The 13,092-nt window shown below is 40.0% G+C and overlaps 2 protein-coding genes across 4 annotated transcripts; one reads left to right on the forward strand and one right to left on the reverse strand.

Moving 5' to 3' along the window:
* Positions 1-7: 7 nt before the first annotated feature.
* On the reverse strand, positions 8-2,755 carry gstz1 (glutathione S-transferase zeta 1). 3 transcript variants are annotated; one of them, XM_061968792.1, is made up of 9 exons: positions 2,600-2,755; positions 2,241-2,292; positions 2,114-2,181; positions 1,964-2,044; positions 1,755-1,880; positions 530-605; positions 388-440; positions 257-306; positions 8-187 (listed from the first exon to the last, which is right to left on the reverse strand). In XM_061968792.1, the coding sequence occupies exons 1-9, from the start codon at positions 2,627-2,629 to the stop codon at positions 61-63; spliced, it is 663 nt and encodes a 220-aa protein (XP_061824776.1). In that variant the 5' UTR covers positions 2,630-2,755; the 3' UTR covers positions 8-60. The 3 variants fall into 3 exon arrangements, with proteins under 3 accessions (XP_061824776.1, XP_061824775.1, XP_061824777.1); XM_061968791.1 differs by lacking the exon at positions 2,600-2,755 and adding an exon at positions 2,493-2,578; XM_061968793.1 differs by lacking the exon at positions 2,600-2,755 and adding an exon at positions 2,364-2,474.
* A 186-nt stretch (positions 2,756-2,941) lies between these two features.
* On the forward strand, positions 2,942-12,951 carry aldh6a1 (aldehyde dehydrogenase 6 family, member A1). The gene is made up of 12 exons (XM_061968795.2): positions 2,942-3,075; positions 3,267-3,308; positions 3,382-3,456; positions 5,150-5,311; positions 5,396-5,474; positions 7,427-7,729; positions 10,229-10,350; positions 11,062-11,251; positions 11,511-11,692; positions 11,766-11,945; positions 12,558-12,656; positions 12,749-12,951. The coding sequence occupies exons 1-12, from the start codon at positions 3,037-3,039 to the stop codon at positions 12,851-12,853; spliced, it is 1,578 nt and encodes a 525-aa protein (XP_061824779.2). The 5' UTR covers positions 2,942-3,036; the 3' UTR covers positions 12,854-12,951.
* Positions 12,952-13,092: the final 141 nt, after the last annotated feature.

Consider the following 13,092-nt stretch of genomic DNA (forward strand, 5'->3'; position numbering starts at 1 on the left):
AATGGAGTTATGTCCAAAGCATTTTATTTTAGTGTGTGCGAAGTGGCAGCCCAGCGTTTGCTATACTCTCAGTTCAACAGGCGTGTCTGGCTGGGAAGATGGATGGCTCACTTGGAAAGCTTCGATCTCAAGTAAGCTTTGATTTAGCCTGTGGATTGTTGGATACAATCTGATGTCCACTTTAAACCTGCAGTTTAAAAACAAACCACACTGTGACATATTTTCTAATTGAATATGTTTTTTTAACGTACTGTACCTCTCTGCATTGTAGACTTGTGGAACCAGGCATATGTCAGCCATGGATATCTAAAAAGGTAAAATGACTCATCAAATAAGCCCTCAAAATGACATGTTCATTAACAGGCTGTTTTAATAGAAAGCTATTACCTCATCACCGACGCAATATTTTCCAGACGTTTGCTTGAGAATAGGCTCAAGAGCTGCACAAGAACAAATATGCTTACAATTAATATTCAAATGTCTTGGTTATGGGAGATGTCAAAGGATACTGTAAGTGGTGCGCACCAACCTTCAAAACCACGATTAATGAAATACTGCGCCCACGGCACCTTCTCGGCTCCAATCTTTTGGATCACGTGTAGATTCTAAAATATTTTGAAATAATGACGTCAAATATGTTCGCTAATATAGGTTAAACTACTACAGTGGTTGCTCTGTTTTTGTCCCAAAGGTCTGATGAAAACTAAAGCAATTTATCCCACATAGAAAAAGTCATAACAAATCCAATTAAGATGTTAGACACCCACAAATGTTAAAATTAAACACATTTTAGAGATTTTTACTTTTTCACATTTGAATCGATATGAGACCATTTCCCGGTACCCGAGAATTTATCGATACGCTACTGTACCAATTTGTGTGTTCATGTTAACAAATAATTTGTTTATTAATAAAATCTCTTTATTTAACATTAACAATGAGCTGAAATCTGTGCTGTCCATTAGTTGTATATAGATTTTTACAATTGAGTCTAATTTGCACATAATATACAGTTGACTTTGCATGCAGTTGCAATTACAAGACATTAGATGGCAGTAATGTATATGCTAATCCGCGGCACATCAATGGCAATCCATTTGAAATAGTGGAGCCTTACTGTATGTTAGTGTCTTCGATCAAGCTTACTTGCAACATTACCTAGCGGCAGTCCTGTTTGAAAAAATGTCTGCTCGCCAAGTGTTTGAGCCAGCCGAGTCTGCAACTGGACATGTCATGTGCAACAATGGTATCGAAATATGGCCCCATTTGATTTTTGCGTGAATCAATACCTGGTAGGACTGACAGAATTTGGTTAATGCCTATAGAACTGACAGAATTTGGTTACTGCCTATAGAAGTGACTTATTCAGTACCAATCCTTAAAGACAATACAACATGTTTGTAAATGAGGAATACAAGGGATAAATTAACATTTGACATCACTTATCTTTTTATTGAAGATTACTGTTGGCAAGAGGGGAGAGGAGAGCCACCCAGACGCCACCTTATGTAATTTGCTATGTGTTCTTTCTTGAATTCAATAGTTTCTCTCCTTCTTTAGTAAAGTGCTGGCACTCACAACTTTATTTGGCACCATGTTGGTTTGGGTGTTAAGCTAATGGACTAGTTTGATGCGCAATGAACAAGATGGTATACGAAAACCATTGTAAACCTTTGGTGTGAATTTCCTTTAAAAAAAATTTGGGCGTACAAAACTGAGGTACCACTGTATAATGATTACGAGTGTTTGTCTACCTGCAGAGGTTGTATCCCGGAAGCAATAAGATCACTAATCATCCGAACCTGGGCCCGTTTCTTTGGCTCTGATGGCAGAAGGCGAGGTCCTGGCCTGGTCTCATCAATGTACTGGATCACTGCCAACTGTGTGAGCCCAACAGTAAAAGTAAGATCTGAACTGGGGGAAAAAGAGAATTTTAGGTGAGAAGTTTTGGTGAGGTACTCACTGACTGGGAGAGGGTGATGCCATCAATTTCAACTGCAGGCACTTGCTGCATTGGGTTGAAAGTCTTGTACTCCTCTGTGAGCTGGAACACACTTTTGTAACTCAAACATCAACGTTCAACTTATGTTGACTTGTAAACATTTAACTCTACCTGCTGACCTCCATCTTTGATGAGGTTGACAGGCACTTGGTCATATTCAATACCTTTCATGGCCAAAGCTGATGCACAAAAAGTTTAGTATCGCCATGTTGAGCAAAAATGTTAAGGAATGTCTTACCGATTCGTACTCTCCATGTGCAGGAGCTTCTGAAGTATCCATGGAGGACAGGCTGCAGGAAGAGAAGAAACAACATAGGAATAAAGAACATGATGTGCAGCCTTTTCATTTCTTTTATGGCACCTTAGGTTGCTCTGACATAACTTCTCAGTCGAGTTTGCACCAAAAAGTGCGGCTGCAAAAAGTTGTACAAGCTGACCTCATGCACGTCCTGTGACAGCCAATAGGATGTGTTCCTCGCATCCCTCCTACCTTCTCTTTGCTCCATGACTGAGCAGCATCACAGCACATCTGCTTCATATTAGCCACAGTCTTCTCTTTGGACAAACTAGCAAACCGTCCGTTTGAAATGAAATTACCTTTGCCAGGAGAACACAGGACAAGCGCATGGTGAACTTGTTATTATTTTTTTAAGTTTCCACATTTGTGTCTGAAAGGTTTTTAAAGCGTCCCCTTCACCCTTTTACAGCTAAGGTTGTCAGTAATTGTCGTAGATACCAAGTTAGTTCGACGTTTTTGGTTGCTAATACGAAAAAATAACGGAAGTTGTTTGAATCGCCCATTGGTCAGTAGAAATAAATAAGGCGGGCGTTTATACATTCTCTATTGACTATTGGTCAGAATCAGCCGACGTCACCCAACCAGTTTGCGGCATTTTTACACAAACGAATGGTCGGCCTCAGATTTGATTAAACCCCGCCTATTCTAATGACCCTAAAGTATAACCTCAACGCAGTATTCTTCTGGTGACCAACCCTCTCCGTACTTGTGGTTATCTCTTCTTAATCTTGCCATTATGGCCTCCATGGCTTTAAGATCAGCACTCAAAGCGAAGGTATGATTTTGGAGCAAATTTCGTTCAAATTTCTCGTGTTACGAGGGGTCATTGGTGGCATGGACTTGTTTACACACTCCACTCACACAGGATTAACTCCCTTTTACAATTGTTATGCAGCTTTTTAAATGACAACTATTCCGAATAATCATGTGAGAGGACTTGCATTATTGTTTACATTTAATTCACAGGTTCCATTTAAAGTTGGCCGCATGTGCTACTCTTCTTCGGTGGTAAGTTTGATCGACATCACTGTCATTACATGATGTACAGTATAAGTAAATTGGTGTAATTCACGTCTTGCAGCCCACTACCAAGCTGCTCATTGATGGAAAGTTTGTTGAATCCAACACTACAGAATGGCTTGATATTCACAATCCTGTAAGTATTCATAACTGTACTATTAATAAACATCCTTCAAGTTTATTGATGCACATGTGTACTTAAGTGCAGTGACGTGCAGTCATTGGCAGGTGAGGCCCCGTACTACCATACCATAAAATCAAAGTATCAACTAAGCTGATCTGTGACATGATATGAAATCATGAAGGCTGCGATCCAAAAAATGCAAAAAGAAAAAAAAAAAAATTAAATTGTTAAATGTATCCAGTGATTATACTGTAAAGTTATTTTCCATTTAACTTCACCAGTTTTAGATTATTTTTATTCAAAATCGCTGAATTTTCACATTTGCCGTTCAAATACCGAGAAGAGATGGTGCGGTGATCAGCAGCCAGCTGAGGCACGTCACTCATTTGTGCCTCACCATGGATTGCGGACTCTAACGGCTGGCCTGCTGTGCAGTGAGACCTTATTGCTATATGAATTATATTATACATTTCCATAGTTTAGTTAGCTGAGGTATATAATGTACAGTGTATTTTGTCAACAACTGTATGTGTGTAACGTATTTCTTGTGCTGAGCGATCATAAAACGGCTGCAAAAGACTCACTGGCTGAGGCTCGCAGTAATCCGTCTCCTGCACCCCCGCCGTAGAATTTGCACCCCCTGACGGGAGTGTTCTATCAACTAAAGCCTACACTTAAACTTTCCACGTGCAAGATTGAATCTATTTGAAAAAGTTATTTCATAAGAAGCCAAAAAGTGCAAAAACAATAATGTTCATGTTGGAGTTGTGAATGACTGCAGGGCCACAACATTAGGTACGCCTGCAGACTGCAGGTGTACCTAATTCACAACTCCTCCAACACGAACATTATTGTTTTTGCACTTTTTGGCTTCTTATTAAATAACTTTTGTAACCTATTTTTATGGGCTTTCCTCTTTGTGATGTAAGTTCCTGTTATGCGCTGTTATACAGTATATGCCTTGAGCTCTTATTTTGAAGGCGCTAAGAGCGGAAGTGATGACACGTTGGAGTGGAGCGTAGGTTTTTGAAAGAAGGTAAATAAAGTGGTCCTCGTCCAAACTGGAGCCTCCGTGTTTGTTATTTTGTAATTTCATACAGTATAGGCGACATTTATAAACCCTCGGTTACACTTTTTTTTAAATAGATTCAATCTTGCACGTGGAAAGTTGAAGTGAGGGCTTTAGTTGATATAACACTCCCGTCAGGGGGTTCATTAATCCAGCACAACAGCGGCGCATGGACTTCATTTATAAGTAAAGGTAAGACCATAATAACTTTTTTTTTTAAATGTGCTTTTTTGTGTGCTACAGTTTGTATGTGTAAAGTTAATGATTGTCACACACACACTAGGTGTAATGAAATGTGTCCTCTGCATTTGACCCATCCCCTTGTTCACCCCCTGGGAGGTGAGGGGAGCAGTGGGCAGCAGCGGCGCCGCGCCTGGGAATAATTTTTGGTGATTTAACCCCCAATTCCAACCCTTGATGCTGAGTGCCAAGCAGGGAAGAATGCTGGTATGAGCTTTTAAACATAACCCGTTAACTGCTGCCAATCAAATGGTGAATAAGATACTCTTTAGGGTTCATATGTTTGTAAATCTGACTGTGATGAAGTCAGTGCCTCACCAGCCATCAACCTCACCGCACGTCACTGCTTAAGTGTAATTAGGAAGTATACTCAAATATTGATCATCTCCACTGCAGGCTACCAACGAGGTGATCGCCCGTGTGCCAAAAGCCACCCAGCAGGAAATGTTGGCTGCTGTGGACTCTTGTTCCAAGGCCTTCACGTCCTGGTCCGAGACCTCCATCCTGGCCCGACAGCAGGTCTTTCTGCGCTATCAGCAGCTCATCAAAGACAACATTGTAAGTCAAAACTGTGTAAGCAGTGCAAACCGACCAACAGCATCTAATTGTGGAAACTGATTAGAGGTTCTTTGTGTACCCCAGAAAGAGCTTGCCAAGTCCATCACAGTGGAACAAGGCAAGACCCTTGCAGACGCAGAGGGGGATGTGTTCAGGGGATTGCGTAAGTAACACACGCATACAGTACAGTATATATAACTTTACAAAGGTCAACGAATAGGTAAATGTGTACTCTGCACGTGTGTGTTGTACCTCATGGTTAATCAGTTATCTTGGCCACTAAGAACAAAGGGCAACTCACTCACTGTGACAAAATATAAAATATTCATTGATAGCATTAATCTTAAGGCCCATACTTATTTTTTCACCGAGGGTGCGCGGTATTTATGGACCACAATTAGATTTTTATTCAATTTATGAGAGTGCGTTCGTAACAATGAAACATTGTAACAAGTTCCATCTGTATCAACATTTCAGCTTTTTCTCATTACAGTATGCCTCTTTCTGACGTTCCCATTTCTGCTCTTTTTCTATGGGGGGATTTTATTTCTTAAATATGCCACAGGCCAATAAAAAAAAAAAACTGCGGGCCACACTTTGAACACCCTGCATTAACAGTCCATCTCCCAGTATAATGACACCCCTGACATATTTGCAGTGTTGGTCAGTAGCTTGTTACATGTAGCAAAGTTACGTAGCTTAACTAAATTTCCCAGTAGCTTCGCTACTTTTTATGAGTAGCAATTTCGTAGCTTAGCTATTTTTAGACCCATGTAGCAGGTAGCTCAGCTACAAAAGAAGAGAGAGGGGAAAAAGGAAAAGAAAGCGAGAAATGGACTAGTGCAACTCCATAGGCAGGGGACAAAAATATGTGGGAAAAATCCATGAAGATTGGTAGGTTTACGACGAGTCACAATTGGTTAAGTTTAGGGCAAAACATTACGGACAGGCCAATCAAACATCACTTACTGTTATTAGGATGCCGACTGATAGAGTCTTGTTATATTCCCGTTTTAGATGAAAATTGACTCATAATCCTCACGAAGAAAAGAGAGGTGGAGCCAAGCAGCATAAACTAGTGATCACGGTGCCGCTATAAATAGTTGTTGTGTTAGCGTTTATAATAACAATATCACTAATACTTGGTTAATATACAAATCACAAAATGTAAATGGAGTATTGTTGGCGCTTTTTGAATGGTTATTTGGTTTTTTGGGCCGAATAGAGGACCTCCCGTTGGCTCCGCTGTAATCTGAGTTTTATTTACAAGTTAGAATGCATTAAAAAAAAAAATCCTTCCGTCATGTCTTTCATAATGATTGTGAATGATAGGCAAAATTCCAAAAAAGTGCATTTCCCCTTTAATGTCTCTTTTGTGGGACACACATTTTGTTCCTTTGGCCAGGTTGTCATTTTGCCACTGTGGTTTCTGTTAAAACAGTAATTTATCCTGTGCTGAAAAGTCACCATTACAGTATATAATATGGTGTTTATTTATGATTATTATTTTGTCACTGCATTTTTAATTATTTTCCTGTGTTTTTCCTTCATTGTATGCTATTTAAACAGATGTAAAAAAAAAAAAAAAAGTGTTTCTCGCTAGTGTTTATTTTAATAAACAATCAAACTGAGCATTTTTTCTCCTGTTTGGTGGAAAGTTGTACAGTAAGTTATATTTATATAATGTTGCAAGCTACTTTTGCCGTGTAGCTTCCTACAATTCTCTGGGGGTAGCGTCCCCTGTATCTTGACTACATTTAATCAAGAGTCACTTGTAGCTTAGCTTACATTTTCTGAGTAGCTTGCCCATCACTGCATATTTGACATCCTTCATGAAGCACGAAGTAACCTGTTCACTTTTTCAGAATACACAAAAAGCTGCTACATGTTAAATACTCTCGGCATATAGGCCAAGTACTAAAAGTGGGTGTACAGGTGACCACTGTTACTAGCTCTACGAGATATTTTAGTTGTATGCGGCCTTTAAAGTATAAAATCATATACAAAAACGTGTCATGGTAATTTAGGACTTTTTAAAAATAATAGCAGCACCGAATTTAACAAATGAAAAAAGTGAAGCCGCCTAAAATGCACATTTCTTTTTACGTTGATCAGAGGTTGTGGAGCACGCCTGCAGCATCACCTCTCTGATGCTGGGTGAAACTCTGCCCTCCATCACCAAGGACATGGACACGTACACATACCGCCTCCCCCTTGGGGTATGCGCTGGCATCGCCCCTTTCAACTTCCCCGCCATGATCCCATTGTGGATGTTCCCTATGGGAATGGTGTGCGGCAACACGTACCTTCTAAAACCTTCCGAGCGGGTACCGACATGTGCCATGCTGCTGGCCAAGTTGCTGCAGGATGCTGGCGCTCCGGACGGGACCCTCAACATTATCCATGGACAACATGACGGTAAGAGTTTGTGGTCCACACTTGGTTCATTTGTGTGTGTGCGCGTGTGTGTGCGCGTGTGTGTGCGCGTGTGTGTGCGCGTGTGTGTGCGCGTGCGTGTGCGCGTGCGCGTGCGTGTGTGCGTGTGCGTGCGTGTGTGTGTGTGTGTGTGTGTGTGTGTGTGTGTGTGTGTGTGTGTGTGTGTGTGTGTGTGTATAGACAGACACAGTATAATATGATGGTGTGACGCAGTGAACCTCTCCTCGCCAGTTTGTGGTTCCTGTACTGGAGTTTCAGTGCATCACAAATTTTAAAGTACCATTTATGATTAGAGAACCCATTTATGTTTTCATGTTAAAATTACATACATTTTAGAGTGCATTCAATTTAAGTGTGTGAAGCACTAATAAAGACATTAAATACATATAGTCATAAAAATCAATAAATAGCGTCTCGGCATCGCTATACTTCACGGAAATTCACTAACCACGGGGGGGGGGTCTTGAACGTAACCCCAGCGATAAATGATAAATTGATGGAACACTGCAAATGCAAATTTTTCAAGGACAATATGTAGTTAATCACAACTAGAAATGTAACCGTAAACAGTATTATGATGAACCGTGGTAAAATTCCAGACTGTTAGTAATACAGTTTAAATACCGAAAAACTGTCATTTATTAATGCATTTTTGGCAACACCGCTCACTTCCTGGAAACGGAGTCGCACGCGCACTCGTGCTGTTTGGCTTTAGGAAATATGACGGGCCTTGCTCCACAGATTTTCCCTTTCAGTAAAACAAAGCCATAGCCTCCGTTTACTTGATTTCACTGGCTTCACTACCGTGGAGTCTCGACGTGCTTTTAAAAGCGCACTGCTGTTATTAGATGGCGGCAGATGTGGACAAAACTGGAGACAGATGCATTTGTCACACACAAAAAGTATATAGCAAAGGTGAAAATATTTGGAATTACTTTAATTTTTCTCCTTCACTCAGCTTCTGTGAGAATTACCATGCAGCAGGCGATGTGTAGGGAAAGTTGCCACAACTTGTTCATAAAGTCTTGCCGTTTGTGTACTGGAATGGTCACTCGTCCTTTATTGAGCTGCTAACTTTGTCAGTGTTCCAATAACATCAATACTTGCTAAAATGTTTTGTCACCTAATCGAATTGAACGCAAGCTGTGAAGTGTCAAAAAGCTGAGTTGTCAGTGAAGCACAAAGATTGTGTATTATACTGTATCTGAGATATCGCTCCTGTTTATTTTGTTTGCCCAAACTGTTGCACTGAACCACATGGTGGAGAAGAACATAGCTTGTTTAGACTTAATCTTCATTAGCCAAACTGCTGTTTTATATTGATATCAAAAAGTAAACATGCATGTTTTTTACATTACTTGTGGGGATTGTTGCATGGCACAAAGTTATTAATTTAAAAATGACTTCTATGACCTAGCATTTTAGTTTTATGGTGTAGTTAATTCCTATACGACATTATTCTGGTCAAACTCTTAAGGTTTTTTCCCATATACATGTAAATATATTTAGTTCCTGTAAATGTACATAACTTAAATAAAATACTTTTCTCTATTAAAATGTATAAATAGAGATAATGGCATCATGGAAGGAGAAAAAGATGACACGATATTAGTGAACAAAAATACGTGTTAAATATATTTAAATATATGTATAGCCTTTTTATTAAGCAATAAAAATGACATTATGTTGTCGCGTTCATGTCCCACCCAACACTGTTTTACATAACAATGATTAATCGGGATTACAATATTAATCAAATTAATCTTGATTATCATGTTGGCCATATTTGTGCAGCCCAATGTGTAAGTAAATGAAAAATGAACAATTGTTTTTATTTATATGGACAAAAAGTGCAGTTACGTCTTATGGCCATTAGATGTCATCTTTAATTTGTTTTTCTTTAATATTTTTTATCTCATGTCCATAAGGTGCTATCTTCACATACTTTTTAATTTTTTTAAATTTTGTTTCTGCCATATTACTTTGTTTATAATGCTCTTGTTGCTTTCACATGCATATTACATTTATACTTGAGGTACATGAAACATTGTTTTGATCTACAATGTTTCTTCTATAAAAGACAGTTTGAATGTTGTTTCTCCCCCCCCCCCCAATAAAACATGGTTAAAAGATTTCAGTATAAGTCTTTATTTTTTTTAATTTTGAGCACATTTTAAAGTACCGCAATAATAATAATTGATCATTTTGGCCACAATAACTGCGGTAAGAAATGTTCATACCATGACATCCCTAATTAAAAGTACTAGAAAGGCTTGAAAATTGATCTAAAGATGCATGAACTTTACCATTTACTTTTGTTAAACAAACTAATTGCTGTAGAGCATGGCAGTACTTAAAAGTATTTGACACAGTAATAACTACTACAGCACTAATGCTAAAGATATCATTGTTATTGGCCCATCTGCCAGCTGTTGGTCAGTGTGTGAAGTGTATTTAAATGTTTTCTCTTCCCTTTCTCAGCTGTAAACTTTATTTGTGACCATCCGAGTATCAAGGCCATCAGCTTCGTTGGCTCCAATCAAGCGGGGGAGTACATTTATGAGAGGGGCTCCAAAAATGGCAAGAGAGTGCAGTCAAACATGGTGAGGGCACACAAGATGCAACGCAGAAATTATGCATCCTGTAAATGTCCACGAGATGGCAGCATAATTTAAAGCATTGTCATTTGTGGACGGATTAGCAGAAGACAGTACAGTAGTGCTGTGTTAAATCTCAGCACATGGGTGTCCAAACTTTTTCTACCAAGGGATTCATACTGAAAACCAAAAAGGACTCTTGATATATGTTTTGTATTTTGCAAAAACAGCAAAAAAAAAAAAAATGTGCGCGCATGTATACAAAAGAAAACGCTTTGTGTTTGAGTGTCAACATCTCAGCTTTTTCTCCCTACATTGTGCATTTGTTAATTTTTCCCTTTTTGGTGTTTTTATCTTGTTTCTACAGTGTACTCTGGGCCGTACTATAAATACCCCAGTTTTCGGTTATAAAATGACCATATCGAATGATTTATATTTCAATTATCCCTTAAAAATAGTTATTTGCATAACTAACCTTATCTAAAACGTGCATTACTTTTTATATAGTGCTTGGCAAGATACTCAAATATGTATTGTAGAGAACTTATAAGTTCATGTAATTTAAAAAAAATGGATGAATGGATTACAACCCTGCTTAATACTGTTAATGCCTGCATCTGAGATATTGTGACAAAGAAAAGTTTGCGCTGACAAAGACTTTTGCACACGCCACTGTGTGAAAAAAGGCATAAAAGTAAAAAGTATATATTACTGTAGGGCGCAAAGAACCATGGCGTGGTGATGCCCGATGCCAACAAGGAGAACACTCTCAACCAACTTGTGGGTGCAGCGTTCGGGGCTGCAGGCCAGCGCTGCATGGCTCTGTCCACGGCCATCCTGGTGGGCGAGGCTCGCAGTTGGCTGCCAGAGCTGGTGGAGCGCACCAAGGCGCTGCGTGTCAATGCAGGTACCTTTCAAGTTCTGCTTTCTATGAGTTAGCCTCAGTTTCCTCGAAAGCCTTCTGCTCAACCACAGACTATCAGACTTTCCTGAGTGAAATGGAAATGAAAACAGATATGACGCACAGGAAACCCTCAATTTTTGAGGGAGTTCCTCAGGGTGCCCCTTGTTTGTGTGTTTCTGGGCAACGTTTTGGAATGTAGGCACCACATCTTGTGAGCCGCCATATGTAACCATATAGCTGGTTGTTTTTGGGCTCCGTGCAGGAGACCAACCTGGTGCAGATGTGGGTCCACTGATCTCCCCTCAGGCCAAGGACAGAGTCTGCAGTCTGGTCCAGAGTGCAGTGGATGAGGGTGCTAAGGTGCTCCTGGATGGCAGACATGTTAAAGTTACAGGTTATGAGAAGGGCAACTTTGTGGGTCCAACCATCATTGGCAACGTCACAGTACGTAGATTCCTCTTTCATAGAGTAAAACTTTTTTTTGGAGTTCCAACTAGTTTTGTGTGTGCTTAAATAGCCTCAGATGAAATGCTACACCGAGGAGATTTTTGGACCTGTGCTGGTCGTTCTGGAGGCCAACACTCTGGATGACGCTATCCATTTGGTCAACGAGAATCTCTACGGAAATGGTACCGCCATCTTCACTACAAACGGGGCCACTGCTCGCAAATACACACATGAGGTGGATGTGGGCCAGGTGAGTGTGTTCACATTTTGCCGACATAATCAGTCATGCAGCAAAAAACTATTATTTTCCATGTCTAGTATAGCTGTACCGACCAAAAGTACACATGTTCAACATCCCTGGTCCCACCAAAAGCTCCAAATAGTCACAGCAAATATGTATTCAATCATAACAGGGGCACACTGACAACGTTTTATTATAAATGGAGGGATTCCGAGGGTCCTGTATAAGTGCAAGCACACCATCTTTCACCTTGTTTATTTGCCCATGGAGCCTACCCTGTTTGCTGTTCACATGTCGGGGAATGCTGTACAGGCCATGTGCTTCACTCCTCTCCAAGCCGCTCTGCAACAAACAAACTTTTTTCCCTGTCGATAATCTTTGCCAAAAAGACTTGCTTTCCAAGCCTATTTGTCCCTTTTTTGAACATTCTAACCAACCGTGTCATGTTCCCCCCCCCCCGCCCCCACCATCCCGATCATCGAAGAACTCAGTTTGCAAAACAGCAAATCTAAGCTCCAAGTATTCTTTCTGTTGGCCAATTTATCTCCCGTGAGATTTTCTTTTTTTTTTATGTAACAATTTTTTCAATATATTTGTCTGTAAAACACTGGTTTTGTGCAGGTTGGAGTCAATGTTCCCATCCCAGTGCCACTGCCCATGTTCTCTTTCACGGGATCAAGAGGATCTTTCAGAGGCGACATGAACTTCTACGGAAAACAAGTATGTCGACAAATGTATCCCATCCTAGAAAGCAAATCAAACTCACAGATTTTGACGACCTGATTGAAACACTGTTGTTTATTTGTGTCCAGGGCATTCAATTCTATACGCAGATCAAAACCATAACCTCACAATGGAAAGCTGAGGATGCTACCCTCAAGACTCCAGCCGTTACCATGCCAACCATGGGACGCTAGAAAAGCAGTCCCATGGTTGCAAAGTGACTAAAAGGAAATGACTGTTCAATGACTCAGTGGCAATTGCTAATAAATAGTACAGTAGTTCCCTTTTTAAAGATTGTGTATGACGACAGTATCTATATGGATTATCTTGCCAGTGAATAATGCTTTGTGCACATAATGCTGGTATTTATTTCCACATGAAATATTGGGACACCTGGTCATTACAGCTAAAGTAATGGAAAATGTGGAGTTGT

The sequence above is a fragment of the Nerophis lumbriciformis genome, linkage group LG08 (assembly GCF_033978685.3).
Source record: "Nerophis lumbriciformis linkage group LG08, RoL_Nlum_v2.1, whole genome shotgun sequence".
Taxonomy (NCBI): Eukaryota; Metazoa; Chordata; class Actinopteri; order Syngnathiformes; family Syngnathidae; genus Nerophis; species Nerophis lumbriciformis.